At 45.3% G+C, this 27,837-nt stretch overlaps 2 protein-coding genes across 3 annotated transcripts; one reads left to right on the top strand and one right to left on the bottom strand.

Moving 5' to 3' along the window:
- Positions 1–89: 89 nt before the first annotated feature.
- mpp2b (MAGUK p55 scaffold protein 2b) lies at positions 90–19,229 on the top strand. The gene is made up of 12 exons (XM_067244474.1): positions 90–337; positions 7,486–7,586; positions 10,533–10,688; positions 10,949–11,104; positions 11,238–11,465; positions 13,473–13,604; positions 14,058–14,160; positions 15,733–15,801; positions 15,909–16,070; positions 16,596–16,798; positions 17,345–17,473; positions 17,720–19,229. The coding sequence occupies exons 1-12, from the start codon at positions 256–258 to the stop codon at positions 17,894–17,896; spliced, it is 1,698 nt and encodes a 565-aa protein (XP_067100575.1). The 5' UTR covers positions 90–255; the 3' UTR covers positions 17,897–19,229.
- Positions 19,230–21,457: 2,228 nt separating this feature from the next.
- abi3b (ABI family, member 3b) lies at positions 21,458–26,560 on the bottom strand. Of its 2 annotated transcripts, XM_067245026.1 has the most exons (9): positions 26,373–26,560; positions 25,848–26,015; positions 25,192–25,365; positions 24,860–24,927; positions 24,491–24,532; positions 23,101–24,274; positions 22,713–22,767; positions 22,196–22,460; positions 21,458–21,988 (listed from the first exon to the last, which is right to left on the bottom strand). In XM_067245026.1, the coding sequence occupies exons 1-6, from the start codon at positions 26,505–26,507 to the stop codon at positions 23,851–23,853; spliced, it is 1,011 nt and encodes a 336-aa protein (XP_067101127.1). In that variant the 5' UTR covers positions 26,508–26,560; the 3' UTR covers positions 21,458–21,988; positions 22,196–22,460; positions 22,713–22,767; positions 23,101–23,850. The 2 variants fall into 2 exon arrangements, with proteins under 2 accessions (XP_067101127.1, XP_067101128.1); XM_067245027.1 differs by lacking the exon at positions 22,713–22,767.
- Between the last annotated feature and the right edge of the window lie 1,277 nt (positions 26,561–27,837).

The following is a 27,837-nucleotide window of genomic DNA, read 5'->3' as shown; positions in this document are numbered from 1 at the left end:
TTTCCCATTCATTCAGAGAGGCTCAGTCAGGCTTGACTGCCACACTCTCAGGACCTGCAGATAGAGAGAGAAGGAAGCTCAATGAAAGCCAGAGGGAAAGAGATAGAGACAGCGAGATAGGGGATAGAGAGAGAGAGAGCCAGAGAGAGAGGTGGTAAAAGGTTGTCTGCAACTGGCTTTTGCCAGCTTGTGTGTTTTTGTGTGTGTGACCAAAAGTGGCAGTGAGATTGCCGTGGCTGTGGACTTGTGTGCTCCATGGCTGGCAGCCTGTTTGGAAGGCTGTCTCTGGAGGAGGAGGGCTCTCTCGATGGTTTGGACCTGCAGCTGCCTGGGGAAGGTAAGGCTGTGCTGGGCCGGGCCGGGCTGGGCCGGGCTGTGTCAGGTCCAGGGGACTGAGGGTTGGGGAAGGTAAGACCATAGCCAGGCCTGGGTCATGTCCAGGTACCTGACATTTGGGAAGCAGTTAATTTCAGGTGATGAGGTCACACAAGTGACAGATTAGACTTGATGTACTGTATATAAGAATGGTCTCTCAAATGTACCGCCACTGTGTTGTCAAGTTAAGGAAAATTGTTTTGTGAGTCGGCAGTGTTGGAAAAGATTCAGCGTTTGTTTGGTTCCTGCCTGCTTTCTGGAAGCCGAGGGGTCGAGGTTGTTTTTCCCAGCTCAGAATAGATATGTAATGTGGACTGGATGCCTGGTGTGTGACTGGACTTGTTCCAGTGTCTCCTGAGTCTGAGGAGGGGTGTGACCTCAGGGGGAGTCGTCTAGGTCTGACAGAGATAAGCTCAGGCAGACTTGAGCCCCCAGCTTCACCCAGCCAGCGAGGTGTGTGGGGAGTCAGGTGGCTGAGCAGTGAGGGAGTCGGGCTAGTAATCTGAAGGTTGCCAGTTCGATTCCCGGCCGTGCAAAATGACGTTGTGTCCTTGGGCAAGGCACTTCACCCTACTTGCCTCGGGGAGAATGTCCCTGTACTTACTGTAAGTTGCTCTGGATAAGAGCGTCTGCTAAATGACTAAATGTAAATGTAATGTAATGTGTCAGCCAGCATATGCACCGTCGCTTCACTTACAGCAACAAGCAGATGGGGGTCTATTGGATTCTCTTCATGATAGCTTTGTCCTTGGTTGAACCCTAGCCGTGGTATGACTATGCATTGATCCACTGTCCGTTATGATAGAGAGAAATGAGATAGAGTGTGAAAAGAGAGAGAGAGACAGAGAGAGAGAGTGAGACAGAGAGAAACTTAAGAGAGCGTGGAAAATCAAAAGGTTGAATTTATAATCGCCATACTACCAGTTATGGCGAATGAACTCTTGATAAACAACACGGATCTGGCGAAAGAGACTGCTAAAACAACTGGCAGAGGATGGATGTCATCATCCTTACATCACACACAGTAGGCATGGGGAAGTACCCCACGTGTTATACAACATTGATGAAGCTTATCAATAATGCATGGGCTGCATCCTACATTAGATGCATGTGTACACTTTATACTTTATCTAGGTGTACCGTTAGTATATATTATTTGGTGGCAAAAAGCATCCAGTACTCTGTTCAGTTGGCAGGGAATCAGGTATGGAAAAAATGTACTCTAGCAACCAATTAACAGGAGCAAAAATAGAAAAGCTAAATATTTCAACGCCCCATTGGGAGGCGGTCTGTAAATATTCCTTTAACAGACATTATGTGGCTACTGGTTAGTCCAGCACGCCATGAGCAAAGACTGCTAAGCAGGAATGCACGGGGAACAGCAAAATAAGATGTAGTGCGCCTCACAATAACAGTTGACAAGACGAACATGACACTAGTGATGGAATACGCTGTCTGGACGTTTGCTCCCCAACCATCCACGGATGAGAAGCCTCCAGCCGGGAATTGTGTATTCCCCTTCAGCAGTTGTTGGGTCATTCATATGCAACATGGTCCTTATCAGAGTGAGCACGCTTAGAGAGTCCAGACGCTCAACCTTCAGATAACTTCTCTCTCGCTCGGTCTGCATGTGCACTTAATGTCTGGCTGTTGGTGCGACCCACTGCATGACTCACGGCCTGCAGTCAAATAAAACACCAACACGAAATAGACGACAGACACATTAGGGGTGTTTCTGCCATTCACTTCATTTTCATGTTGAATTTCCCATAGGCAAACTGGCATTTACATGTAGTCATTTAGCAGACGCTCTTATTCAGAGAGACTTACAGTAAGTACAGGGACATTCCCCCCGAAGCAAGTAGGGTGAAGTGCCTTGCCCAAGGACACAACGTCATTTTGCACGGCCGGGGATCGAACCAGCATTAATAGCCCGACTCCCTAACCGCTCAGCCATCTGACCCTGCATTTGAATGAATTGGACGCTCCGTTGAGTGTATCACTCGTCAAGTTTATCTGAACCTTGAGTTCTGACAGTCATCGTGTTCAGGCTTGGTCGTCTCGGTCACATCTGGGTGGACATATGGTTCTAGGTATAAAGAGTGCTGTTCTATTATGAAATGTCAACGGATACCACGGGGGCTGTCTGAAATGGTGACCTTCAGCCTGTGAATGACACCCCCCCCCCCTCCCGAATCACGCTCACTTGAAATGGCCGTCACCATGGCAATGCCGTGCCTTCTATGGCCCCTTAATACACGTCCTATTCTTGATTGTGTTCCTGAGAGAGCTAGGCCGTGTGACATGTCAAAACACGTCATGTTATGCACACGCACACACACACATGCGTGCTTGTGCACACATTCAGTCCCCTCCACAAATCCTTCCCCCACACACTCTAACACGCACACACACACACACACACGCACGCACACACACTCTCACACACACACTCTCACACACACAAGCCATCACACGTCCATAGAAATCAATTATTTCAACAACAAACCTAGTTTGTCAATGCGGCGGTGACGACTTTGGCATTGACGACCATCTCTTGTAAACATTCACTAATATATCATATGCTGTTTCAATTCCGCGGAGACATATTTCATTACCTTTAAGACCTGGACTACACAGACAGAACATTCCAAAATTCAAAGAGTAGCTCATGATTAAAACAGTCTTTGCAACCATAAAATATGAATCAGTTAATGCAGAACATGACACTCAGGAATTATACTCTCCATGATTCTTTAGAGGCTGTATGGGGACACTCATCACAGCTGTCCTTTGTCAGAGAACAAGAAATATGGTGTCCAGCTCTGTTATCTGTGGATTCACTGTGCCTGTCAAGTCCAATATATCCCTAATATGTTATTTGTTATTTAAATAAATAAATAACACTTTAAATAATTGTATTCACTGCCATCAGAGAATCCAGTCGATCTCTCAGCATTCTCAATTTGAATGTGATAAAAGTTGGTACGATAATTATATCATTTACATTTAGTCATTTAGCAGACACTCCAGAGCGACTTACAGTAAGTACAGGGACATTCTCCCCGAGGCAAGTAGGGTGAAGTGCCTTGCCCAAGGACACAACGTCATTTTGCATGGCCGGGAATCGAACCAACAACCTTCTGATTAATAGCCCGACTCCCTCACCGCTCAGCCATCTGACCCCCTCATATCAGGGCCAATAGAATCAGTCTGTCTGTAAGTGTTTACAGAGAAAACATGAAGAAGCCAAAATCAACCAGGAACCTGGCAGAACTCCATGTTGTTTATCTTCCCTAAATGTCAGTCTACACAAAAGCTTTGGTGTCCAGTAATATCCACAGGACACATCATTAGCCCAGACAGCTATAGCTCCTCTGCACCCTCACAAACTCAATACCCGCTACTAATAACGCTCCCTGCTGTTACTGAAACAGACACCAGGGGGATTGTGTACTCCTTAGAGAGGGGTTTCTGTGGCAACTAACTGCTGTCTGCTCTTCAGTTACCCAGAACAGTGGAGGGTTCTTCAATAACAACACAACATACACAATCTCAAGTCTCCTCCACTCAACCTGCCCTATTTACTTATTTCCTTGTCAAGGAGAGCACAGGAAAATATCTTTAGTGACATTTATATTTAGTAGACGCTCTTATCCAGAGCGACTTACAGTAAGTACAGGGACATTCCCCAGAGGCAAGTAGGGTGAAGTGCCTTGCCCAAGGACACAACATCATTTTTTGCACGACCGGGAATCGAACCAGCAACCTTCTGATTACTAGCCCAATTCCCTAACCGCTCAGCCGACTGACTCCAGATGTACCACCTGATGTACCACCTTGTACATCTCTAGGACATCCCCCGCCCCAGAGTGAATTGATGGCACGGAAAGAGGAAGGACCTTTTTTGAGGGATGGAATGAAACCCCAACATCTTCCCTCAGGTCTTCAGCACCTTCACCCCTGTTTACTCGTGTTTCCCTTGCTTAGTGTCTGTTGACCCCCATTCCTCGCCCCTGTGTCACCGGCTTCCTCAACCCTGTCTCTTCCTGGAATCCTCCCTGCTCACCCCCTGCCTCTCTGCTCCTCTCACCAGTCCCTCATCTCCCTCTTGTGTGTCCTGTAGTAGCGAGGGCTCCATAGCAACGGGTCTCCTTATGTGCTAACAGGTTCAGGTCTGCCACCGTGTCCTCTAGTTACAAACAATAACACCCTGGATTATGTACCCGTAGCGTGACTTTGGATTTGAATTGCCGCTCACGCGAAGTTGAACCCATGCTCTCACTGAGGTTGAATGGATTTCATATCCTGTATTGTGTTGTAGAGGGCTCAAATCTAGTACTGTTTTCCAGGAGTATTCAGAAGTTATACAGAAGTAAACTAGGTGGAACCTGGTGTCTTTTGCCATGTGGTTGATTTGATACACATGGCTTGTTGCATGTGTCCTGAATCTGTCAGTGTTGACTGAATACATACCAGGACACATATTCCATATCTGTGTTCCTCCTCTGAGCTGTTTTCTTTTTCTTTTTGAGATGTTATTGGATGCTTGGAATGTCATAATCCTGCTTTGTTTTCATCTTAACTCAGGATTTAGTGTGGCACGTGAAGAGTTTCTGACATATTTGTTTGCCTCAGAAATGCATCAGTTCCCGCCTACACAGATGGGATTCTCAGAACTTTCTGACTCCCTCAACTGGTTTTAACTGCTCACTTAAACAAATATAAACAAATAAACATCTCTGAGAGGGTCCGGTTACTGTGTACGGCACAGGGAGAGAGAAGCACTGAGGTGCTGTAAAGTACAGACTGAGATCATTAAACATGACACTAGTGTAGTCCATTAATTCAGGTATTTAGAAAGTTCTAGATGCAGTTGCTATTGAACTTCGAAGGATTGAACTGTGACACATCAGATCATCAAGAAACAGTATTCCAGATCTACGTCTACGGAGATAGATGTAGATCTGAATGTTAAGACGTTTTTTGTTTCAGATTTGTCTTGTTGAACCTGTGTTTTGAACTGTTCAGTGGTTTGATAGCTTTGACCCAGACCGTGTCAAACTAAATGTGACCTGTTCTGTTCTGCTCCTCGGATGGGAGTTTCCTGTTTTCTTGTTGAGCAGGTGAAAGAACGTGAGAGAGGAAGTGAGAGAGGTAATTCAATCTGGGCTGCACAGAGGGAGAGCAGCATGACGAAGGAAGAAGGGAAACCTGGATTTGTATTAATCCCTGAATAATACCACAGCAGCAGCTTCAGACAACAACCAGTCCTGTGGAATTGATCTCCTCTGGCCTCTTTTGAAAACTTCCCTTACCTCAGGAGTCTGTCAGAATGCAAAGCAGTTCCAGGACCTGGAAGTGGCTCATCTGCAAACATAGCACTGCTACTTATTTTTCCCTTCTCTTCGCCTTTATCTCTTATTCAAGCCATGCAAGGAACCCACTGTGTAGTTGATGTTGTCAGCCATGGCTGTCTGATGGAAATAAAGATAAAGATGAGGAGAGAGATGGAGAGACAGTGAACAAGAGAAAGAGAGAGAGGGAGACAGGGAAAAAAAGATGAACAGGGAGAAAGAAAGAGAAGTGCCGAATGCTACATTTGAGAAAGAGAGAGAGAGAGAGAGACACAGACAGACAGACAAAGGAAGAACGATGGGGAGGGAGATTATAGGGACTTGGAAGTCCTAGTAAACAAAACCTAGAAAGTGAAGTCAAACCAGATAAATATAACATGAAGAACACAGTTCTCCCTTGTGTGTACTGTATATGTGTGTGTGTCTAAGACGCAACCATTGGTTTGGTAGACAAATCAGCTCTGCCAGATCAGAGCAGGTGTCAGGGTTGAGAAGAGCGGGGTGCTTTTCACTTCTTGCTTCCTTCATTCCTCCTTTCTCTCCCCTCTGCGGAGAACACGATAAGGGGGCCATCTTTTTCTTTGAGGATAATAGCTGTCTCAGTGCTGATGCCTCATATTGTTGAGCTGTCAAGGTGTACAGGTGTTGTTAGGGAGAAACCTGTGAGAGCACAGGTGTGGGGATAAATAAACCAGGCAAAACATGAATCACCACACTCAGAAAAGAGTGTGTACTGTTCGGCATGCGTGAAAAGACAGGATATGACATCACTTTTAGCCAGTGAGAAAGGAATGGTACTGCTAAAGCATACGCAAATTAACAAGCAAGGATATCATGTTTAAAAACGTTTCTTGTCTACATAATAGGACATGGGTCTCGCTCGTGATCCAAACCCTGCACAGGCACTCCTAATAGACTAGAAAACTGATTATCTGACCTCTAATTGGACGAATTATCTCGGGAGTATCTCATTACGCCCTTATTAGGGTGTGATGCCACAGCTGACTTGGGTAAAACAGGTCCAGTTGTCTGCCAATCAGAGCTCCCCTATGTCAATTAGTGACCTAATGTAATATTTTTTGACTCGTAGAGAGCACAACTAAAGAAATACAGGGCATACAATTCTTGATGAGGTAAGAATTAATACATCTATGAACATATTTATAAAGTTCCTTGCTATGCCACTCATGTCTCAATCCAGTATTCTTTAGTATTATTAGTCTCTTTTGTTATGGAAAACCATTGAACAGGCTACAGTGCCTACATAACTAATATTGTGGATGTGCTTATTGACAAACTTCCCATGCCAGTGGAGATAGACCAGTCATTCTGTTGCTGTTGTCACTGACCCCTTTGGTGGGCCTCTACCGCCTGGGAAATTAGGTTGTCTGTTTGTGTGTGTGTGTGTGTGTGTGTGTGTGGATGAGGTTTGGGAGTTGGATGGTGAGATACTGTCTCTTCTAACAGAGACTTCAGGGTGGACTGATTGACAGTGGTGAAATTGCTTCGGAAAGGATGTAAGGCATTTCCTCTATCTCTCTCTTTCTCTCTCCTACTCGCTCGCTCTCTCTCTGTATGTCTTTCTCCCTCGATGTCCTCTCTCATGCTCTCCGTGAATCTCTCTCTCTCTCTCTCTCTCTCTCTCTCTCTCTCTCTCTCTCTCTCTCTCTCTCTCTCTCTCTCTCTCTCTCTCCATGATCACTTCCTCTAGCCATCTCCTCTTACCCTCCCCTGTGTCCCCGTGTGTCCCCAGCCATGCATCAGATCCTGGACACCCTGAGTGACAGCACCAGCTCCACCACGGCCAACGACCTGGATCTCATCTTCCTCAAGGGCATCATGGAGAGCCCCGTGGTGAGCCGACTTACTTCTGCACTTAACCAATGAAATGTTGTTTCAGTGCAGGCGTTAGTCCTTTGTCGCTGATTTACGCGTGAGACAAAAAGGGTTTGACAAAAGACAATACGATCAAGAAAGACACTTGTTTTGGTTGAGAACTGAACAGAATAATTCTACTGTTATGATTTTTGCAAGCTCTCCAAGTTAAGATCCTCGTTTAGATTTTTACTGCTTCGATGTTTTGAAAGGAGAGGGAAGGGAGGGAGTTTGCAGCGACTGAAACGTTTTGCGAGAGCGCCACTGCTCCCTGCTGTGCTTTGGGTTTCAATTTTGAATCACAACTTCCTCCTATTCTCAGGAAAGAGAAAAGTAATGCTTTTATCTAAAATGTTGGATTGAACTGAACTGAAACAATTAGAACAGTCACATAAAAAGGCCTCGAGATTCTACTTGTAGAATATAGAACTCCAGTCAAAACTGATGTTGTTATGTTAACCAGTTCATATCAGCATTGTTGTCATGACAAACATTCAGCATGATGATTGGAATACATAATGATTTACAGAAAGAGTTGTGCAGTCAGACTACAGTTCTGAAACATTTGGGCATGAATTGAGACAGTGCCTCACTGACAGCGTCATCCTGCTAAATGACTAAATGTAAATGTAATCCTGAGGGATGCATCGCACTTCTTGAGGAACTCCAGACGCACAGCCACAGGGTGTGTGGTCTTTCTTCCTGGTTCGCAGCGTCATTTCTGGGAGAGAGGAACAAGATGAAAGATCTTTTGGGAGCACTGCATCAAATACCTCCTGTTCAGCTCAGGAACAGAGCCTTTTTCTCTCTCTCTTGCTCTCTCACTCTCTCTCTTTCTTGCTCTCTCTTTATGCCTTATCCACTCCTGTGCTCTCAAGACTTGATTGATTTTTCTTTTGTGGAGACTTACAGAATACTGTCTGTGTGTGTGTGTGTGTGTGTATGTGTGTTTGTTTGTTTGTGCCTCAGTGTTTCCTTTCCTCATAAAGGAGTAATCTGCTGATGCAAGCTGTTAGAGCACAGAAAATGTGCTCAAGAATCTAAAAAGCACTGTGACAGATTGTAATTCATTCTTCACACAGGTCTACAAAAAAACACTTGACTGCAAGGACATAAAAGCTCACTGTAGCATTGCGCTCTTGTTACAGATATCAGGATTGTCTATGAGTCGAAGCCATTATAACTGTTCTGTAGGGCTATCAACAACTGCATTGTGCAAAACCCTGTCACAAAAACGACACCATTATCCAAGATTCCTCTTGCAGCCTTTTCTTGTGCTTCATGAGATAACCAGCACCATTGAAGTATTCGAAAGGCAACTAGCTACAGTTTTTTGGTTCACGCCTTTTCAAAGCAGCTACAGTATGTGTGTGATTTATTACATGAACATGCTTTCCCTGCTCCAGCAGCTCTGAGGGAAGCTCCCATATCTTCCCTGTTCCGTTTGAAGCGGAAAAACGTAGCCGGACAACCACTGAGGCTAAAGGTATTCAGCGTGGGACCGGCCGCTGAATACTTTTATTGGTGGGCCCGGCCCCGGATGCGGGCCCGGACGCTCGGGGGTGGGGCCGGACGCCCGGGGGTGGGCCCGGACGCCCGGACGCGGGCCCGGACGCTCGGGGGTGGGCCCGGACGCTCGGGGGTGGGCCCGGACGCTCGGGGGTGGGCCCGGACGCCGGGGGGTGGGCCCGGACGCCCGGGGGTGGGCCCGGACGCCCGGGGGTGGGCCCGGACGCCCGGGGGTGGGCCCAGACGCAGGGCCGGACGCCGGCCACCCGGCTGCGTCCCTGTTCCCCGTCTGCTCCTACATGTCCAGTCTGCGCTGTTCTCAGTGCCGGGTGATCCAAGGGCCAGTCAACGACAGCTTGCTCCATCAGGTTGTCTGGGCTGTGCCAGCACAGAGGGATTGTATTGTACGTGGTCCCGGCAGCTAGAATCTGCTGTGCTTTTCACATCCTCTTCCTGTTCCCAGCAGGGATATGTTCTCCCTCCCCCCTCCCCGCGTAAACAAACAGCCATGGCTACCAGATTAGACCAGGGACCCATGGGAGCCGTCCCCCCCCCCTCGGGGTAGCTTGGCTCTATGAATCTTTCTTAACAAGAGAGCTATTTCAGCTTGTTTTTGTTTTTTTTGTAGGAGAATGAAAGCTTGAGGAATTAAACTGTATATCGATTTGCTCCAGCCTGTATTGAACGAGTGACTGCCTGTGATTACACTGTACCTAGCTATGTCGTTACACACGTCTGTTCATTATCCTGGCCAGTTTTATAACAATCATTGTATGCACTGGACTCACACTGTACATGCCAGTCATACACTTAATGTGAGAATGTAAATAAAGATTGAAGCCCTGTTTTTGTATGCAATAGATGTCCTAGCTTTCAATAGGAAAGTCCATTGGAGTGTAACACAGTAGGATAGCGTCATTTATTCTGCTTAGCTACCTTGGGCCCAAAGGCTGTGAAAGATAGAGGTGAGGACATGTTCAGAAACACAGACCCCAATGTCTTTGGAATGGGACTGGGGGTAAAATATTAATAGAAGCTGAATTATTGATGCTTCACAGAACACAGGCAAAATACACAGTGTGTCTGACTTTTTTTTTTGGGGGGGGGGGATGGGGGGGTGGTTGAAGATGTGACTCAGTGTGTTGGCTTTGCTTCTTGTTGTAGTACGGTACATATTCATTATATTGTGTGTGTGTGTGTGTGCCGATGAGAGCTGTTGATCGCACTGTTTTTTTCAGAGCCTTAATATCAAGCCAGTCCCATCAAAGCCAGAGTAAACATTCACACTTGCACACAGGTGTCATTAATCACCACCCCCATATCATGAATGGATCTGAATCTCACGAATGCTGCTGCTGGTCAGGTACAGCCCCAGCCCTCACAGCTCCCCTCCCCATGTCCCTGTGTGACCCGCAGGCCCATGAGAGGTTCGTTGAGGAGATCAAGCTGGAGGCGGTGAGAGACAACAACGTAGAGCTGGTGCAGGACATCCTGAAAGACCTCACTCCCCTCACAGAGAGAAGCACGGCTGCCGATGAACTGGCACGCATCCTGAAGGAGCCACACTTCCAGGTGAGTCTGACGTTCGGCCCAGAGTTTCAGATCGCTGTCCGAAACAGACAGCGTGCTAGGATGTCACTCTCATCCCTTTGGAAAGCTTGGCTTGTTTTTGGAGGATGACTAGAGTTATGGATTGAGACGGGTTGTGAAATGGACAACCATACGTTTATTCTGTTTTCATATTTGTACACTAATGAATTAATCTGTTTACTCTAAACAGACCAATCCCATGTCACTTAAGAACTTGATCCTCCTTTCCTATTCGTCATCAGTCCCTACTAGAAACCCATGACTCGGTGGCCTCTAAGACCTACGAGACTCCTCCCCCCAGCCCCTGTTCGTTCATGGACGCCGCTCTGAACAACCAGCCAGTGCCCCCCGACGCGGTCAGGATGGTGGGCATACGCAAGGTGTCCGGGGAGCATCTGGTGAGCCTCCTCAGAGCCCTGGCATTGACACACACAGGCAGCGCTCGTTTTGAAATCGACTCTTTCTACCGTCCTCGCGAGTTCACCGGTGAGGTAACGCAGCAGGAGCTGTTGTCTTGTCTCGTCTCCCTAGGGTGTGACCTTTCGCGTGGAGACCGGCGAGCTGGTCATCGCCAGGATCCTGCACGGGGGCATGATTGACCAGCAGGGCCTGCTCCACGTGGGTGACATCATCAAGGAGGTCAACGGGAAAGAGGTGGGGAACGACCCCAAGGTGCTCCAGGACATGCTGAAGGAAGCCAGCGGCAGTGTGGTGCTCAAGATCCTGCCCAGCTACCAGGAGCCTCATACCCCACGCCAGGTCAGCCCACCCGTGACCTCTGACCCCTGAAGCCCTGGTGAACCTTGAACTTGAAGGTGTTGGCATTAGAGGCCTTTGAAGATCTGTCTCTGCTAAAAAAAAGGACGAGTGCAAAGCTATTCTTTGGTACAACGGTTATTCTTCACACCAACAAAACCAGGCTCGACACCCTAACCCTAGCAATGCGTCAAATACGGGCGTTTTTTCCTCATTCGACTTGGTCACTTTTGTGTGTTCTAGCAATATGTCTGTTTCTCGACTACAGTCTCTGACCTTGCCACTCCACCCCCTGCCAAGCACACATCCACAGAACTGCACTCTCCACAGCTTTTCTAAAAGGGCCTTTTTTTTCCTACTTTGAGCTGCATTAAGGTTTGTCAATTGTCCAAATGTTGTGGAAGCTTCATTCAGCTAATAGTGTTCTCTAATAATATGTTCTCTCACATAATGGAGACTGGAGAAGAATGGGTGATTTAGTGAGAGCAAAAACAAACCTCTAAAACACAGAGCTTGATTTAATTCCTCATATCCACTCCTAGTCTAACAGAAGATGGATCCAACTGTGCTTCATACAAAGACAAGATTAGAATTTAGAAATATACTTCAGAATAGCTGCTGGAGATATAATGTGAGCTCTAATTATCCACAGGAATTCACCGTACGGTGCAAGACACCTTATATTTGCAGGTGTAGAAAGTCTGTTATGTGTTACTTTGTGTATGCTTTCCAGATGAACTGTGGCTTCTCCTTGAATTGACTTTAGCACTTGAAATAAGGAGCAACGAGCCTTTGAATCAGTGTCTGGAAGCAATTGCATCTCTCCAGTGAGTGGGGTAAGAGATAGATTCAAACAGCCCTAGAGGCTGGCTAATGGATACCCCGCCAGTCTCCAAAGTGCCAGAGAGCATCAGAGTAATGGGCAAGCCAGTGAAGCCACACAGTGACAATAACATGACCCACTTTAACAGGGAGGCAGAGGATCTGCGAGGACCAGACACCTGTCGTCTAGATAGCACTGCTCCATGCCGGTCCACCCACTGTCCACGCCAACGACTCAGCGTTCCACGTCACAGCACGGGGCCTCCTGTGCAGAACCTCTCTGTGTATCTGTCGATCTATCTTTCCGTCTGTCGAGAGTTGGACAGGGCTTTAGGCAGCTGCCATTTTGAATGAACCCCCTTGAACTCCCTTCCAGTGGTCTCTGGTGCCTGTTGAAAAACATCTGATATTGGTTGTTACAAGCTTGTTTTTTTTTCTTTCAAAAATCGCTGTAAATTATACACTTCTGAAGTATGGCTTTGCAACAGTTTTGAAACTGTGCTCAAAACGTAAATGCTAACTAATTAGAAGATCAATTCTAAAAGCAGAATGGCTAAGCTCTCACTAAAGTCTCAGTGAAGACTTGTGAATATTAAATGTGAGACACAGTAAGTACTTTGTAAATATGTTAAGGTGTGTCTCTATCCAGACAGCTCTCTTAAGGACAGACTGCATTACCACTGTGTGTGTGTGTGTGTGTGTGTGTGTGTGTGACTGGTATTATTTTTCGTTCACAAGCCAGCTCCTCACGGGATAAACGCCGTCAAGCGCATGGGGGTGGTTGCCATGACAACCTGTTTTGGCTCTCTCATCCTCTCCTTCCCGACATGTCGTTTGTTCAGGAGAGGGGGTGAGGGACGGGATACTGGGCTAGGCTTCTGGGCCGAGGCGCGGGCCTTGTAAGGTCTGGCTAAGTGTACTGCTCGATGGAGTACTCTATAAAAGTGCCAAGACAGTCTCGGTGACAGGGTCTTAAGCAGATATCTATCTACTATGGATTTACTGTAAGCCTTATCAGGGGAAAACAGCACTGATATGACTGATCATTCAGCTGTGAAACTGTGTTCTGTAAGTCAGAGTGGAAAAGATACAAAACTCAACGTTGGATATTATTTTGGAATGAGATCATTCAGCTGAGCCCTCTGTCCAGGTGTTCTTTACGTAACCTAGTTTCTGTACCACTTTCAGGCTTTTGTCAAGTGTCACTTTGACTACGACCCCTCCCATGACAACCTGATTCCCTGTAAGGAGGCGGGGCTTAGCTTCAGCAGTGGAGACATCCTGCAGATCTTCAATCAGGAGGACCTCAACTGGTGGCAGGTCAGCATCTCCCACACACACACACCCTGTCTCGAACATGTGTGTGTGTGTGTGTCTGTCATGTGATATACTTAACACAGTTGTTGTCATGTTGCACGTGTGGGTCTGTGCATGTGTGTGTGAATGTGTGTGTGTGCATGTGTGGGTCTGTGCGTGCGTGTGTGCGTGCGTGTGTGGGTCTGTGCGTGCGTGTGTGTGTGCATGTGTGGGTCTGTGCGTGCGTGTGTGTGTGCATGTGTGGGTCTGTGCGTGTGTGTGTGTGTGCATGTGTGGGTCTGTGCGTGTGTGTGTGTGTGCATGTGTGGGTCTGTGCGTGCGTGTGTGTGTGCATGTGTGGGTCTGTGTGTGTGTGTGTGTGTGGGTCTGTGTGTGTGTGTGCATGTGTGGGTCTGTGTGTGTGTGTGTGGGTGCATGTGTGGGTCTGTGCGTGCGTGTGTGTGTGTTTAACCTCAGGCCTGTCACCTGGAGGGGGGCAGCGCTGGTCTTATTCCCAGCCAACTCCTGGAGGAGAAGCGGAAGGCCTTCGTGAAGAGGGACCTGGAGCTGGTCACCACTGGTACGTGTTTCCAACCAGCGGCACAGGCAGACAGACAGGAGGACACATCTTTACGTCACTTCCTGCATCACTTAGAATCAAGTGGAATTCTTTCTTCGTGTTGGGATTTGAACCATCCCTGTTGTTTCTAACCTCCTCCCCTATGAGCCAACCCCTTCTACGTTTATCATTTAAGTAGGAAAAACTGCACTGGCTGAAAAGGGAAACCTAACAGAAAACAATCCAAAAATAAACGAGAGTGCCAGTAAAGAGAGTGAGACCATTACATTTACATTTAGTCATTTAGCAGACGCTCTTATCCAGAGCGACTTACAGTAAGTACAGGGACATTCTCCCTGAGGCAAGTAGAGTGAACTGCCTTGCCCAAGGACACAACGTCATTTGGCACAGCCGGGAATCGAACTGGCAACCTTCAGATTACTAGCCCGCTTCCCTAACCGCTCAGCCACCTGACTCCCCATTACTGTGAGAGAGCAGACAGCTGTTGTGTCAGTTGACTTATGAGCAGCATCCTCGGCTGCCTGGCCTCTCAGGAGAGATATTTCACCAGAGAAGAAGATCAGTAATGAGAGCCAGCATGACTCAGTCAGTCAGATTCAATCTGCTGTTTAATAAGCTGTATGTCCTGAATCAGAGAGGAGCCAGCCACGACTCTTTCACACAAACACACACACACACACACCTGCACTCTCTATAACCACACGCACACAAACACACACACACCTGCACTCTCTATAACCACACACACAAACACACACCTGCACTCTACGACCACATACACCTGCACTCTCGCTAACAATTCACACACACCTGCACTCTCTATAACCACACACACAAACACACACCTGCACTCTACGACCACATACACCTGCACTCTCGCTAACAATTCACACACACCTGCACTCTCTATAACCACACACACAAACACACACCTGCACTCTACGACCACATACACCTGCACTCTCGCTAACAATTCACACACACCTGCACTCTCTATAACCACACACACCCACAGACAGACAGAGGGCACCGACATGCACACAATGCCCTCTGTTGCACATTGGAACAGGTGTTGAGTTAGACTGCTGCCAGGCACCACAGTGGAGAGGGGTGACATCATCAGGGCTGCTTCGCAGACCCGTCCCTGGCACACACACACTTTCCCAACTCTGGAAGCGCAGAGGAGCCGCATGCATTTAAAAGATATTTCATCATTAGAATTGTGTTGACTCAAGCAGAAGCTTTCATGCACCATTTCTCTCTGCTTCAAACACTTAAACCTTCTGAGGCCCAAACTCACTCTATGTGCTGCACTGAGGAGACCGCTGGGCTGTGTCAGAAATCTCCAATTCCCATGTGCTTTATGCTAATATCTTGGATCTTTAATTTATACTGCCCCCTAGTGTTGAGAACGGATCCGTCGCATCTCGTGAAGTGAATTTATTGTTTATTCTGGCTGTAAAAGTCAACAGCCCTAGAAGCACAGGTATATCACTGTTAACAGGGGGCAGGGGTGAAGGGATGTGAGACGCAGCCTGTGTTGGGATCATATGTTTGGTGTGTTTTTCTCAGGTCCGCTGTGTGCAGGAATGGGTGGAAAGAAGAAGAAAAAGATGATGTATTTGACGACAAAAAACGCAGGTGCTTCTAAATAAAACCCCTTACTAAAGTCTACAGTGAACAGGAAGTGATGGACCCCTGTAGATGGAGTCAGACACACAATTCCATTTTTTGGTTTATTTTCCCAGAGTTCGATCGCCATGAGCTGCGTATCTACGAGGAGGTGGCGAAGGTTCCGCCTTTTCGACGGAAGACGCTGGTTCTGATTGGAGCCCAGGGGGTGGGCCGTCGCAGTCTGAAGAACAAGCTGCTGGTGTCGGACCCCCACCGCTACGGGACCACCATGCCCTGTGAGTACAGCTCTTACACTGATGCAGCAGCACTATGGTATGGTGGTTTGCTATCTGTGTGACCCGAGTCTCTCCAAGGCAGAGAGTTGACTCATTAAATAGTACTCCGCTCAACCTGACCAATCCCCTCGCTACTTTAGTCACCTCTCCCTAACCAATCCGCTTGCTACTTTAGTCTCCTCCACCTGACCAATCCCCTCGCTACTTTAGTCACCTCCACCTGACCAATCCCCTCGCTACTTTAGTCACCTCAACCTGACCAATCCCCTCGCTACTTTAGTCACCTCCACCTGACCAATCCCCTCGCTACTTTAGTCACCTCCACCTGACCAATCCCCTCGCTACTTTAGTCACCTCCACCTGACCAATCCCCTCGCTACTTTAGTCACCTCCACCTGACCAATCCCCTCGCTACTTTAGTCACCTCTCCCTAACCAATCCGCTTGCTACTTTAGTCTCCTCCACCTGACCAATCCCCTCGCTACTTTAGTCACTCCCACCTGACCAATCCCCTCGCTACTTTAGTCACCTGCAGGAAACCCAAAGTAGATGAGAAGGATGGGCAGATGTACTTGTTCATGACACGCAGCGAGATGGAGTCAGACATCAAGAACGGCCGTTTCCTGGAGCACGGCGAGTACGACAGTAACCTGTACGGCACCAAGATCAACTCCATCCACGAGGTGGTGGACGCCGGCAAGATCTGCATCCTGGACGTCAATCCACAGGTGGGGACAGAAACCTACCACTCCAGACAAGCAAAAGTTGACCTGGGCCAAGATTTGAACCTCAGTGTTTGGCTAGCGTGTTCAAGACCAGACAGCTTCACACTCTACAACACGTGTTCGCCCCTCATACTCTCATCCTTTTTCGAATCTTCTCCTACTTGTTATTCCTGTAAAGTATAGATGTGGATCCATCAGAAGTAGACAGATATCTAACAGAGTTCATCCACTGTGTCTTCAGTGGGTGTATCTGTCACACCCACTGCATCTCCAATGCATGGGAGGGGGAGGCATTAAGCCATAATCGAATCCCATCAGCATGTTTATTCAACGGGCAGAGTCCCTTAATGATTAGTACCAACTCATTGGTATTTTGTGGAGTAAGATTTAAAAACAAACTGATGAGTTTCACATCAGCCAAGCAAATCTGCAATGTGAAGGAACTCCCCCCCCCCCACCTAACAGCAGTATATCACCGTAACTGAATTCAACCACACAACTTGGCATGCCTGCGTCATGACAACGGCTCTTCGACCTCCTTCTTTGAAGGCTCTCAAGGTTCTGCGGACGTCGGAGTTCCTCCCCTACGTGGTGTTTATCGAAGCTCCGGATTTTGAGGTCTTGAAGGCGATGAACCGGTCAGCTATTGAATCCGGCGTAGTCACCAAACAGTTAACGGTGAGTCCACCTGTACATCCACCAGCTACAACACCATTAGCTTTGCCCACCAAGCACACCAGGACCGCGACCCTTTCCACATTTTAACAACGTAATAATCTTTTGCAGTCTACCGTGTACAAATGACATTGTTTACAGTGACCCTTGTTGCCTTCTGTATCATAGTAATTACTGGTTGATGACATTCCTTCATTCTTCTACAGTCGGAACGTTGTTTTTTATGGTTGTGAATGATTTTTCCGCCAGGACTCTGAGCTGAAGAGGACTGTGGATGAGAGTGAGAGGATCCACAGGGCCTACGGACATTACTTTGACGTCAACATCGTCAACGACGGGCTTGACGGTGCCTACCGCAGCCTGAAGGTGGCGCTGGAGAGACTGGGCTCCGAAAATCAGTGGGTGCCAGTCAGCTGGGTTTTCTAAGACCAGGACTGGACAGGCTGAAGTCCAAGACAGGGGTCAAGGTTCAGCAATCAATGGTCAGAGGTGGCACAAGCCCGCATGTAGCGAGGGACCAATCAGATGAGATTATGAGAGAATATGCTATGATTAGAGCTGGGAGACACAGTAGCTCGTTGGGCTATAGATTGGAGGTCTGTCAATAATAACCAGAATCGTCAGGATCAGGTGCAAAGAATCAGTCCCAAGTAGACCTTTTGCACAAAATCAGTCCTCTATAGACATGATGTCCAATGTATTTTTTGTATAGGAAAGAACAGATCGTTCTGATGTTTTTTCTGAAGGCTTTAGAGGTTTAATGGTACAGTGCATAGTGTGTGAGTGCTATGAGTGTGTAGACCCATGTTGAAGTAGGCTTATATATTTTGCGGATATTGTTCTGGAGGTCTTTGAGTGTCAAAATCAATGGATCGAGACCACATTTTTAGCCTTCCCAAATGTTACAAAGCTACAGGTATACTGTATACGTTGTGCAATGTTTACATAGAATATGTAGTTTAAGGACAGTTGAAAAGAAAACCAAATGTCATATTTTTCTTTATATGAAAATCTGTACATTTGAACATCTGATCTTATGGTTTGTAAATATATGAAATGTGTTCTAGTAGTACTCTTATTTATGTTCTGTTCTTTAAAAAGATGACAAGCAATATATCTGAGACACACACACATCAACACACAGAGACTCACACACACACACTCAGACACGCATTACCACACACACACACACACACACACACACACACACACACACACACACCAAGGATAGTGCTCATGATAAATTGAGCTGGATTCTTGTTTCAGTGCATGTTCTTGAGTTCCTTCCTGAGGACGTTGACTCTTTCTGCCTTATGTTGTGCATCGGACTGTTCAGTCAGTCTATGGAAAAGTTATTGGAAATTGTTCATGTTTTTGTTACGTACCTACTGTATGACCACTGTCAATAATTCAATATTACTGTAAAGAAGTAAATCTTTAGGTCAAAATAATACAAATTGGTTGGATTATAGATTTGTTTTGGACATTTTAATACATTATTTTCTTGGATGGAAAAGTATTGTTTTGACATGGCATAACAAATGTACTAGATGTCTTTTCCCACGATTCGAAAAGAAAACCATGTGATTGCAAATCATTTGTAATTTTATATTTTTTCCTCACAATCTTGTAAATATTATACTGTAACAAAGTTATACAGTAGCGAACACGTTGGTGCTCTACTAACTATCCCAGCATGTTGCTATGGTGGGACAACTACTAGACACTGGCTCCTAAAAACACTGTATTAAATACTATGTTGTAGAGTAATGCTCCTGTTTGTGTCTTTTATAGCTGATCTATTAATACAACTTAATATGCATGGATGAGATTTAGTACTGAGCTCCTGGTTGGCTCACTGTGATAAGGCTTTAATTCTGTGCGCTTTTTGTACACTTTATCACTGATCCCAAGGAAGGAACGTTTTGTCCTGCAATGCTAGGCTGATATTGTGTCCTGGGTTTGACTTTCACAGTACATCATTGCTTCCACTCCCGAATTTCTGCGTATGACGCCTGTTTGGGTCCCACGCTCCACGTACGTGACGTTGCATAAAGCATCCGCTGAAGGAGGAACTGCAAATGTCCAGTTCAGATGTTGGGGATTGGGATGAAGGCAGGGGCACCTAATGAGGGGAACTTGGCCTCTGACTTTAGGGTGGAGGAAGGGGTGTGGGTGGGAGGGTGGTGGGGGACAGGGGGGGTGGAGGCCTTAGACCTGAGGTGAAGGGGAACCTCCGGGTGTAAAGTTCGAGATTGGGATCAACCTGCAGTGGGAGAAAAGTCTGTCATTGTAGCAAGGCATATTATCACCTGTCTGTCTATGCTACAGTATATGCCTGATATATTTTTGCGGACAAAATAGATTACTGACAGTAGAGAGACATATTCCTTAATGGATGCAGTACCTGACAGTATGGGGGTGGGGGGTCTAGATCCAGTGAGTCATAGGGAGGAGGGTAATTGTAGGGGTGGGTTAGTAGAACGTTTTCTGCTTCCTGTTCCTGGACAGAGAGGGGAATGACGTAGATGGAGGGGGAGTTGGCCGGCTCCGATAGCATGTTGCTAAACCTCTTCTTTGCATGGCAGTAGCAAGCTAGCAGTATCCCAGCCATGGCTATCACCACTGCAGGAAATCTGAAAGTACGGTAGCAAGGTTCAAATCCGTCTCGGAAGAAAACCTAGTTGAGGCAGCACAAGGGTTACCTCAGTGGACTGGGTTCGAATCCAACCTGGGCCCTTTGCTACATGTCCACCTGTCTGTCCGTGCCCTGCTGTCTACCTTGAACTGTCTATCCAATAAAGCATGGAAATGGCTGAGAGGGGAAACCTAAACCTGAGGGTTTGGTCAGCTTCAATAATGAAGCTGGATTCTCGTACATGACCAGTCTGTGACTGACCAAGAAAAACATTCATACATTAACAACCAAAAACAACCAAAAAACAACAACATTGACAGCAGTTGTTAAAGACTTACATATAAGGAAGATATTGTGTTCCCATTGCAGTGTTGAGGGGCCTCTGACTCCACTGTTTAAAGCTGGAGAACACAAAACAGATGCATGACGGTTTAACCTCTTAGAGAAGTTGAACCTGGTTACAAAGATCAAACCAGACCCTTCTTCATATACCTCCTCAACTACTCACAAACAAATAAAGTATCCAACGTCAGTCATGCCTTATACTCTCAGGATAAGGCATGACATTTATTTCATACAATTCATGATTCCACCCTATGTTGAAAGTAGCCAATCCCAAAGGACTTTGAGCAGAGAGATGATCAGATGTCACAGACTATGGAATACAAACCATGATCATTGGTTGGCCCCCGTCAAGTGAACCAAATTGGATTCAAGCGTTTACCTTTCAAGAATCCCAAAATCGTACAAATAAACGTTAGCTAAAAGGGCTAAAAACCTGTAGCTTTTCCTGAATCTTGTAAATCTAACTGTACTGTAACTTCTCATGTGATTGAGTCAATATTTGAAATTGAAAACTAAATTCAACTAACAAGAGTTAATAATAGGTATCGTGTCATACGCGACACATAGTTCTATAACTGAAAATATTTTAAGTACGCTGCAATTTGACATGTCCTACCTTTAAAAAACGTCTTGTTACAGGAAACTCTAAACATGTCAGCACCTTTCAAGGGATCTTAATTACTCTAAAACCTTTACAGCCTGACGGTTCTTTTTAAAGATACAGCTACAGATAAAGAAGATACAACTTGTATCTCCCAGAGAGGAATGACCTGGTTGGTATGGTTCTAACTGTTGGGTTGATATGAGGTCATCTGGGTTTTGTTGAAGCATGCAAGGTTGAGTTCATATTAACCACATGGACATTTTGTGTTTGTGTAAATGGATGCTGTACACAGGTTTTAGGGACCCTGGGAACCCCAAAAAGTTACGTTAAAATTCTTAGCAAAAGGTTTTTCACACAGATAAAAATCTTACCCTCTATGAATAAGATCAGAGGCATTGGGTAAAAAAGTTTGTTGTTTCCTTTAGTTTTCAGTACAAATCACACAAAGTACCACATTAAAATAAATACAATATCTCACTTTGCATTGGTTGAATAATTTTGTCTTGGCAAATGTGTATCTTCTCTAATGTTAATATGAAAATACTTAATGGTAGATTCAAGTTGCCACCAACACTATAGGGTTGTATGATACAAAACAATGCATGGCCAACAGTGAATGAAATACACACACCCAGGTAGAATGTCCAATGCTGTATGCAACTGACAGAAATCAAGTTGGCTGTTCTTTTGTCTTTGATAGGTCTGTAATGTGGTATGGTTCGATCAACAGCAACAACAACAACAACAAGACAGTAGGGAACTGCATGGGGAAAGTAGTGTCCCTCAGGACTTTGTGATGATGCGGTTGATGGGTTGTGAAGAAGGCGTGCCCTGGATGATGAAGGTGGAGGTGGGAGGGCCCAGGTAGAGGTCAGCGGTGTGCCATTGGAAGCTGGCAGTCCTCTATGTAAGGAGGAGGGGGGACGTCTGCCTACACAAGCAATGAGGACAACAGTCACCATCTGAGAACACTCGAAATGGTTATTAATGTAAACGATGATCACTCATCATTTGTCTTTTGAGCACCACATGCCATACGAGATCTGACAAGACAATGCGGTTGGATTTGTAACGATTCTGCTTGCTCTTTCGGGGTCAGGCGAGCTATACTTCCACGACAAAATGTCGAGCTCAGTACCTGACAGTACGGCGGTGGGCAGTGGAGGCTCAGCGAGTTGTAGGAAGGAGGGTCGCTATAACGAGGTGGAGAGTAGAAAGCGCAGAGGTGCTCCGCGTCCTCGTCATCCTCCTCTTCCTCCTCTTCCTCATTGTGCATGGGGATGATGTAGATGGAGGATGAGTGAGGGGGCTGTGGGACGATCAGGTCGTCCGCATCCGGGTTCCTCTGCTTGGTTCGGCAACAAATCATGTACAGAGCTAAGCCAAGCAGGAAGAAGGGGACTCTGGAAATGAAATGTGGGGTTTTAAGACTGGTCCAGCTACACATTCTAATGCCTAAGAGGTTTGGATGAGATATGCTGTGCTTTCTCAGCGTGTCCATTAGGGTACTGCATACCATGAACTGTATATTGTGCCAGCGGCAGTAAAAGTTTCACAGTAAATCCCAGGCTGCACAAAGTTAAGATAAAGTTCTAAAATTGTGAGAAAAGCAAAGTGAAGATAAACGTATTAAAATGTTGTTTTGAAGTACTAACTTCATAATGAGGATATAATTCATGTCCATGGTAGACACATTTGGGCTCAGGCTTTCTGTTGAGAAAAATACCCGTTAATGTGTAAGATACTTTTCAGACACTAAATGTTCCTGTACTGTACATCACAAACAATGAAAGAGTGTAACGTATTGCTTAATCCCAACGTGTTTATTATGACCTGTCAGAATTACAAAATATCTAACAATCTCCTTCCTGAAGTCTTGTTTCAGTGAAAATACAGAGATTATGAAAGAAAAGCAATACAGGAATATCTATTATTCATGTAATTGGCAAACAAGATTTTAAAAATATTGTTATTAAGTAGGCAATAATCATTCAAACAAGACATGATTTGAAAAATTAAATTAACCGACACATTTCTGCTTACCTTACCAACCAAGTAGTCAGGATACACAGTAACTGTAAGGCAACCTTTGAGTTGTTTTCGGGGCATCTCAACCCATTCAATTTACGCAACGTACGTCAAAGACAGTTGATTTTACAGCCTCATTGACCTGCTTAAAGACACAGCCCTATTAGTGGTTCAGTCAGTGACGCAAACATCTTATCACTGGCGCTAACCTACAACCTGCTTGTCGTTTAAGCACTGTAGGTGTCAGGGACGGTTCATCGAAAAAGTGTCAAACGGCAAGGGAAAAAGAAGATACAGGTACAAGTATGTAATCAGGTGAAATGATGATAAAGATGTCAGATGGCAAGGATATGTGAGAGAGGTTCCATGTCCAGGCGTGTTGCTGAGGAATGTTGCTGGAGGTGTTGGGACATGCTCAGGCCAGCAGTCCACACCAGGGAGATCTTCTGTGCAGTTGTTTTGCATGTAGGAATGTGTGGTTTTCAAGGTTATCAGATGTTCTAGAAGTTACTGTTTGAGAGGTTGAGGTTCTACACAGACAACTATGACAAAACACTTTGAGATTCAGAGGTAGTTTGGGATTATTTTAATACTTTTTACCTTTACAAATGGTTAGCCTTATCCGGGCTGAACCATGGCACTCCCCGTCCCAAACTTTAGAAATGCCTATATTTTATATGAAACTAATTTCAAAATCACAAAAACGTGTAAGAAAATAACCTTTCCATAGAGAAAGTCTTGACATGGCTGCTCATCACCAGACGTTTAGAATTGTGATGGAGGAGGAGGTGGTGGTGGTGGTGGTGGTGGAGGAGCGTGGCTTCCTCCCATTGGTGCTGGTGGAGGAGGAGGAGGAGGAGGGACGAGGCTATTGGACAAGCTTGGAGGTGGTGGAGGTGGCGGAGGAGTGACACTGGTTTTGAGGGGAGACGGGGGTGGTGGAGGGGGGTTAGGGGAGGAAGTGAAAGTAGGCGGAGGAGGAGGAGGGGAAGGAGTGATGGTGGATGAGGTGAAGAAAGGATCAGGAGGGGGAGGAGGAAGCTCATCAAAAATGGAGGTAGGTGGAGGTGAAGGAGGAGGCAGGTTGTTAGGCGGAGAAGCAGAGGCCGGTGGAGAGTCCTGGGTGAGTGTGGGGATGGAGGGTAAAGTGGGCACTGAAGGTGGGGGCACAGCAATTCCAAGGTTGGATCTGTGTGGGTGAAAAGAGAATTGAGACTATTGAGAAACAAGTTATTATCTCAATCTCATACTTAATGGTGCTTGATAAATGCGACTACATTTCTGACTCATCATTGCAAAGTGCAAACATGACTTCTCCACAGATCCAGATCACAGCAACGTCTGACTCACATTCTGGGCCAGAGATAACCAACTCCACTGTGTGTCACATCAGTGATTAGCTTACCCAATGGGAACAACTGGACATGCTACAGGCTCCGCTGCACGACTGCACAAACAAGACAAAAAACAAGTCTCTGCTTGAACGTATTTCAAACCTGGTTGCTCTTAGGGATTTGTGCTTAACTAAGAACAGTGCCTAGTACTAGTTATCAGAAAAATAACATCTAGTGTGATTTTAATAACATCGAGTGTGGTTTACCAATAGTACCCAAAACATGAATAGTAGTAGCAATACAGTTGTAGTACGCTTGTAGTAGTACTTGAAGAAGATGTAGTCACACTAGTAGAAGTATTTGTAGTACAGCAACAGTATTAGAAATAATTGTAGTAACGGTCAAAGTAGTTGCAGTAGTAGAAGTATTTGTGTGCGTACCCTTGGTGGACTCCTATACTCTGTATGCTGTCCATAGACCCTGTCTTCTGTGGACGCAGCCCAGAGACCTGAGGAGAAAATGAATAGTGACTGAAAGCAGTGGCTCAGTCCATCACTGTCCTTAAGTCTGCAATGAATCACAACATGGCTGACACAGTACCAAGATTAAGGGTGCTGGGTGACAGAGGATCACCCAGGTGGTTTAATGGTCTCCCTGCTATTCCAGATCAGTTATACTGTATGTTATTTGTTTGTTTAAAAGCTTTTAAAAGCTTTTTTTATTGGCTGTTTAGCTGGTGTGAGTGTGTGTGTGTGTGTACTGCAGTGCCCACCTCAAAGCAGTGTCCGATGTTGTCAAGGATGGAGTAGCAAATGGGCACTCTGGAGTATTCAGTCACAGCCCCCGGGTCTGCCTTGCGAGAAGGGGTCGGGGAGGGTTTCTTCTTTGCTTTTGTTAAAACACCAATCTCCCTCCGAGACACATTTTCATGGTGGAAAGCTACTGCCTAGAAGAGAGAGCACGAACCACATCACCTCTACCAAGCAGAACCCATTCCCATACTTTGTTCCAGAGTCCCAGAGTTGAAAGAAATGGCATAGTATACAGATCTATAGGTTAGAGTAATTGCATAGTGATGGGTGATGAATTGGAGCAATTTCATCTGAAGACTGATCTATCACTGTTTGAAGTCAGTATTCCATCAGCTGCAGAGTTGATTCAATATTATTGATTTGTTGAGTTAAACAGTGATTAACTGCAGTATTGTAATTAACCATGTCCTTTTTTCACATTGTGGGCCCTTTAACAAAGTGTTTTTATTCTATAACTCAAAATATGGACTGTGCCTCATTTTAAGAAAACTGCTCAATTCAATGTTTCATACAATACCATAAATGACCGTCACCTCATAAAACTAATTAAGTGGAATTTAATCCATATATTTAAATACTCGAGGTGACCTACAGCGTTCTCTGTTCAGTCTCTCACCAGAGTGAGGAGATTGATGGAGGACTCCATGTCTTTCAGCTGGTTGGCCTGTTGGTCTAGCAGTCTGAGAAGGGTGGTAGCCAGACCGTTAATCTGGTAGGTAACACTGGCCAGGGCTTGGGTTGTTAACGACATGGTCTCCTCAATACACGCCCTTCTGTCCTCCACCTTCAAAAGTTTCCAGTTTGTAAAAACATACATTTAAAAAACGTTTAGGTTGATGTTGTTATCGCTTACACAAGATTCTCTATAATAAGACAAATACAATTTGAAATAATATAAAACCCAAACTTGTCCTTGCCCTCTTAGAAACTATTGTTTGCTTTACAAATGATTAATATTATGCATAATTTGCATAATATTGCACTGGCTGAGTAACTAAAATATGAACACCACACAAGGGTTAATTGAATTATTAATATAATGCATAATTTACTGAGTGTCGTGCGTGTGCTATGTCCGTGCTTTTACAAGTAGGGCCTATCTAAAGTTTTTTTCTATGCGCGGATCGTAAAAATGGCTCACCTGCAGATATTTGTTTTCGTAGTAATCGGCAACTTTAAGAAGATTGTTATAGTTTTCAAGGAGCCCCTTCCTGGCAGAGGGTGCTTCTTGAAATATTTGCGTTATGAGCTCTGTATAATTATTTTTGTCTGTCATTTTGTATAATCCAGTTTCTTAGATCCAAATGCTATTCGAAGATGAATAGACGCCTTGGCTCAATTTGAAATGACAGGCGAAGAATGGGCGGATGGACAGGGTCTATGCTGAACGCGGAATATCCGCGGGGCATGAGTTTTCATTGGAGGTAGGCTTAGCTACAGCCCAGTGGCACCAAATTCTACAATAATATTTGATTCAGTTCGTTGAGTATAAAGTGATAATATTTCACTATGAGAGTGACATGTAAGAAAGACACGAAAGGTTACACTTTACTAAAACTATTTCGACTGTCCTCCAGTTTAAAGTTAAACTGTTTAAATCAAAGTACGCGTTTGCTAAGGAGTCCACTAGAGGTCAGTGTTACAACGTAGGAAGGAGAATAGCCAATGGAAACTCACCAAACGTTGGGTGCGAGTGAGAAAAGTGTCTGACTAACAGGTCGACTAGTTTGTATTGCTAAATTTGGTGAAATATGCTATTTCGATTAGGCTACAGTTATTTTTATTTTTTGGGTGTGTGACCGTAGGTAATCTTAAAACAGTGATACAGTTCAACACAGAACCCCTATAAACATGTTCTGTAAGCTAAAGAGGACATTGGATAGTTGTTTTTAGCACACAATCAGCTCAGTGCCAGTGGAATGTCAATTCATAATTTTCTGGGCTTGCCGCTACTTTTAAGCCAATTACGTTCCAGTGATCCTGTTCCAGCAAATCGCCTTCTGCGAGGCATACCTTTCTCCTTCACTTTTTTTGTGTGAGACAACTGCCAATCGAACTCGCGTGCAGGTGTTCAGACAAGAATTGGGGCCGCTGTTTCTCTTAGTTTTTTAATTTTTATAATGTTACCTACTGCAGCTTTCAGTACCTTGGTAAAGTGCTTTATTGACTGACTTACAGTGAGCACACCTATTATTATGAGAACAACACCGTTTTATTTTGTAACGTACTACTAGTTTACCTTATAATAAGGGAGACAATACTAGATAGACAAAACTGGGTTAGAAATGTCATGTCTCCTTTTCCTTTAATGTTGTCGTAGAAGGATATTAAGTGTTATTTAGTCATTAATCATCCTTAATCGTACTGTTTATTGCTCATTTTACAGTCTTTGTGATGTTTGTCTTTTGATAATGTGTTAACGGCTCCTATCCTTTACCTGTTATCTATTTACTGTGCACCCGTAATCACACTTAATCACACATGTTATGTGTGTAGATCTGCAGTCCAGACACAAGCAGAGGTGAAAGTTCATCAAGAAAAGCTTCATCTTGTGATAATACAGGTTGTACATAACATTGAACTGTTTGATTGCTTATAGACATTTA

This window comes from Osmerus mordax, chromosome 10 (assembly GCF_038355195.1).
Source record: "Osmerus mordax isolate fOsmMor3 chromosome 10, fOsmMor3.pri, whole genome shotgun sequence".
Lineage (NCBI taxonomy): Eukaryota > Metazoa > Chordata > Actinopteri > Osmeriformes > Osmeridae > Osmerus > Osmerus mordax.
Note: the sequence above shows the minus strand (reverse complement) of the source record. Positions and strands in the feature narration are given on the sequence as shown.

Coding starts and splice junctions, on each gene's coding strand:
- mpp2b (XM_067244474.1), top strand. CDS start 256: ATGGCTGGCAGCCTGTTTGGAAGGCTGTCTCTGGAGGAGGAGGGCTCT. Junction 11,466..13,472: donor AGCCTCATACCCCACGCCAG/GTCAGCCCACCC, acceptor TACCACTTTCAG/GCTTTTGTCAAGTGTCACTT. Junction 14,161..15,732: donor CCTGGAGCTGGTCACCACTG/GTACGTGTTTCC, acceptor TGTTTTTCTCAG/GTCCGCTGTGTGCAGGAATG.
- abi3b (XM_067245026.1), bottom strand. CDS start 26,507: ATGACAGACAAAAATAATTATACAGAGCTCATAACGCAAATATTTCAA. Junction 25,366..25,847: donor CCATCAATCTCCTCACTCTG/GTGAGAGACTGA, acceptor TCTCTCTTCTAG/GCAGTAGCTTTCCACCATGA. Junction 24,928..25,191: donor ACATCGGACACTGCTTTGAG/GTGGGCACTGCA, acceptor TTTTCTCCTCAG/GTCTCTGGGCTGCGTCCACA.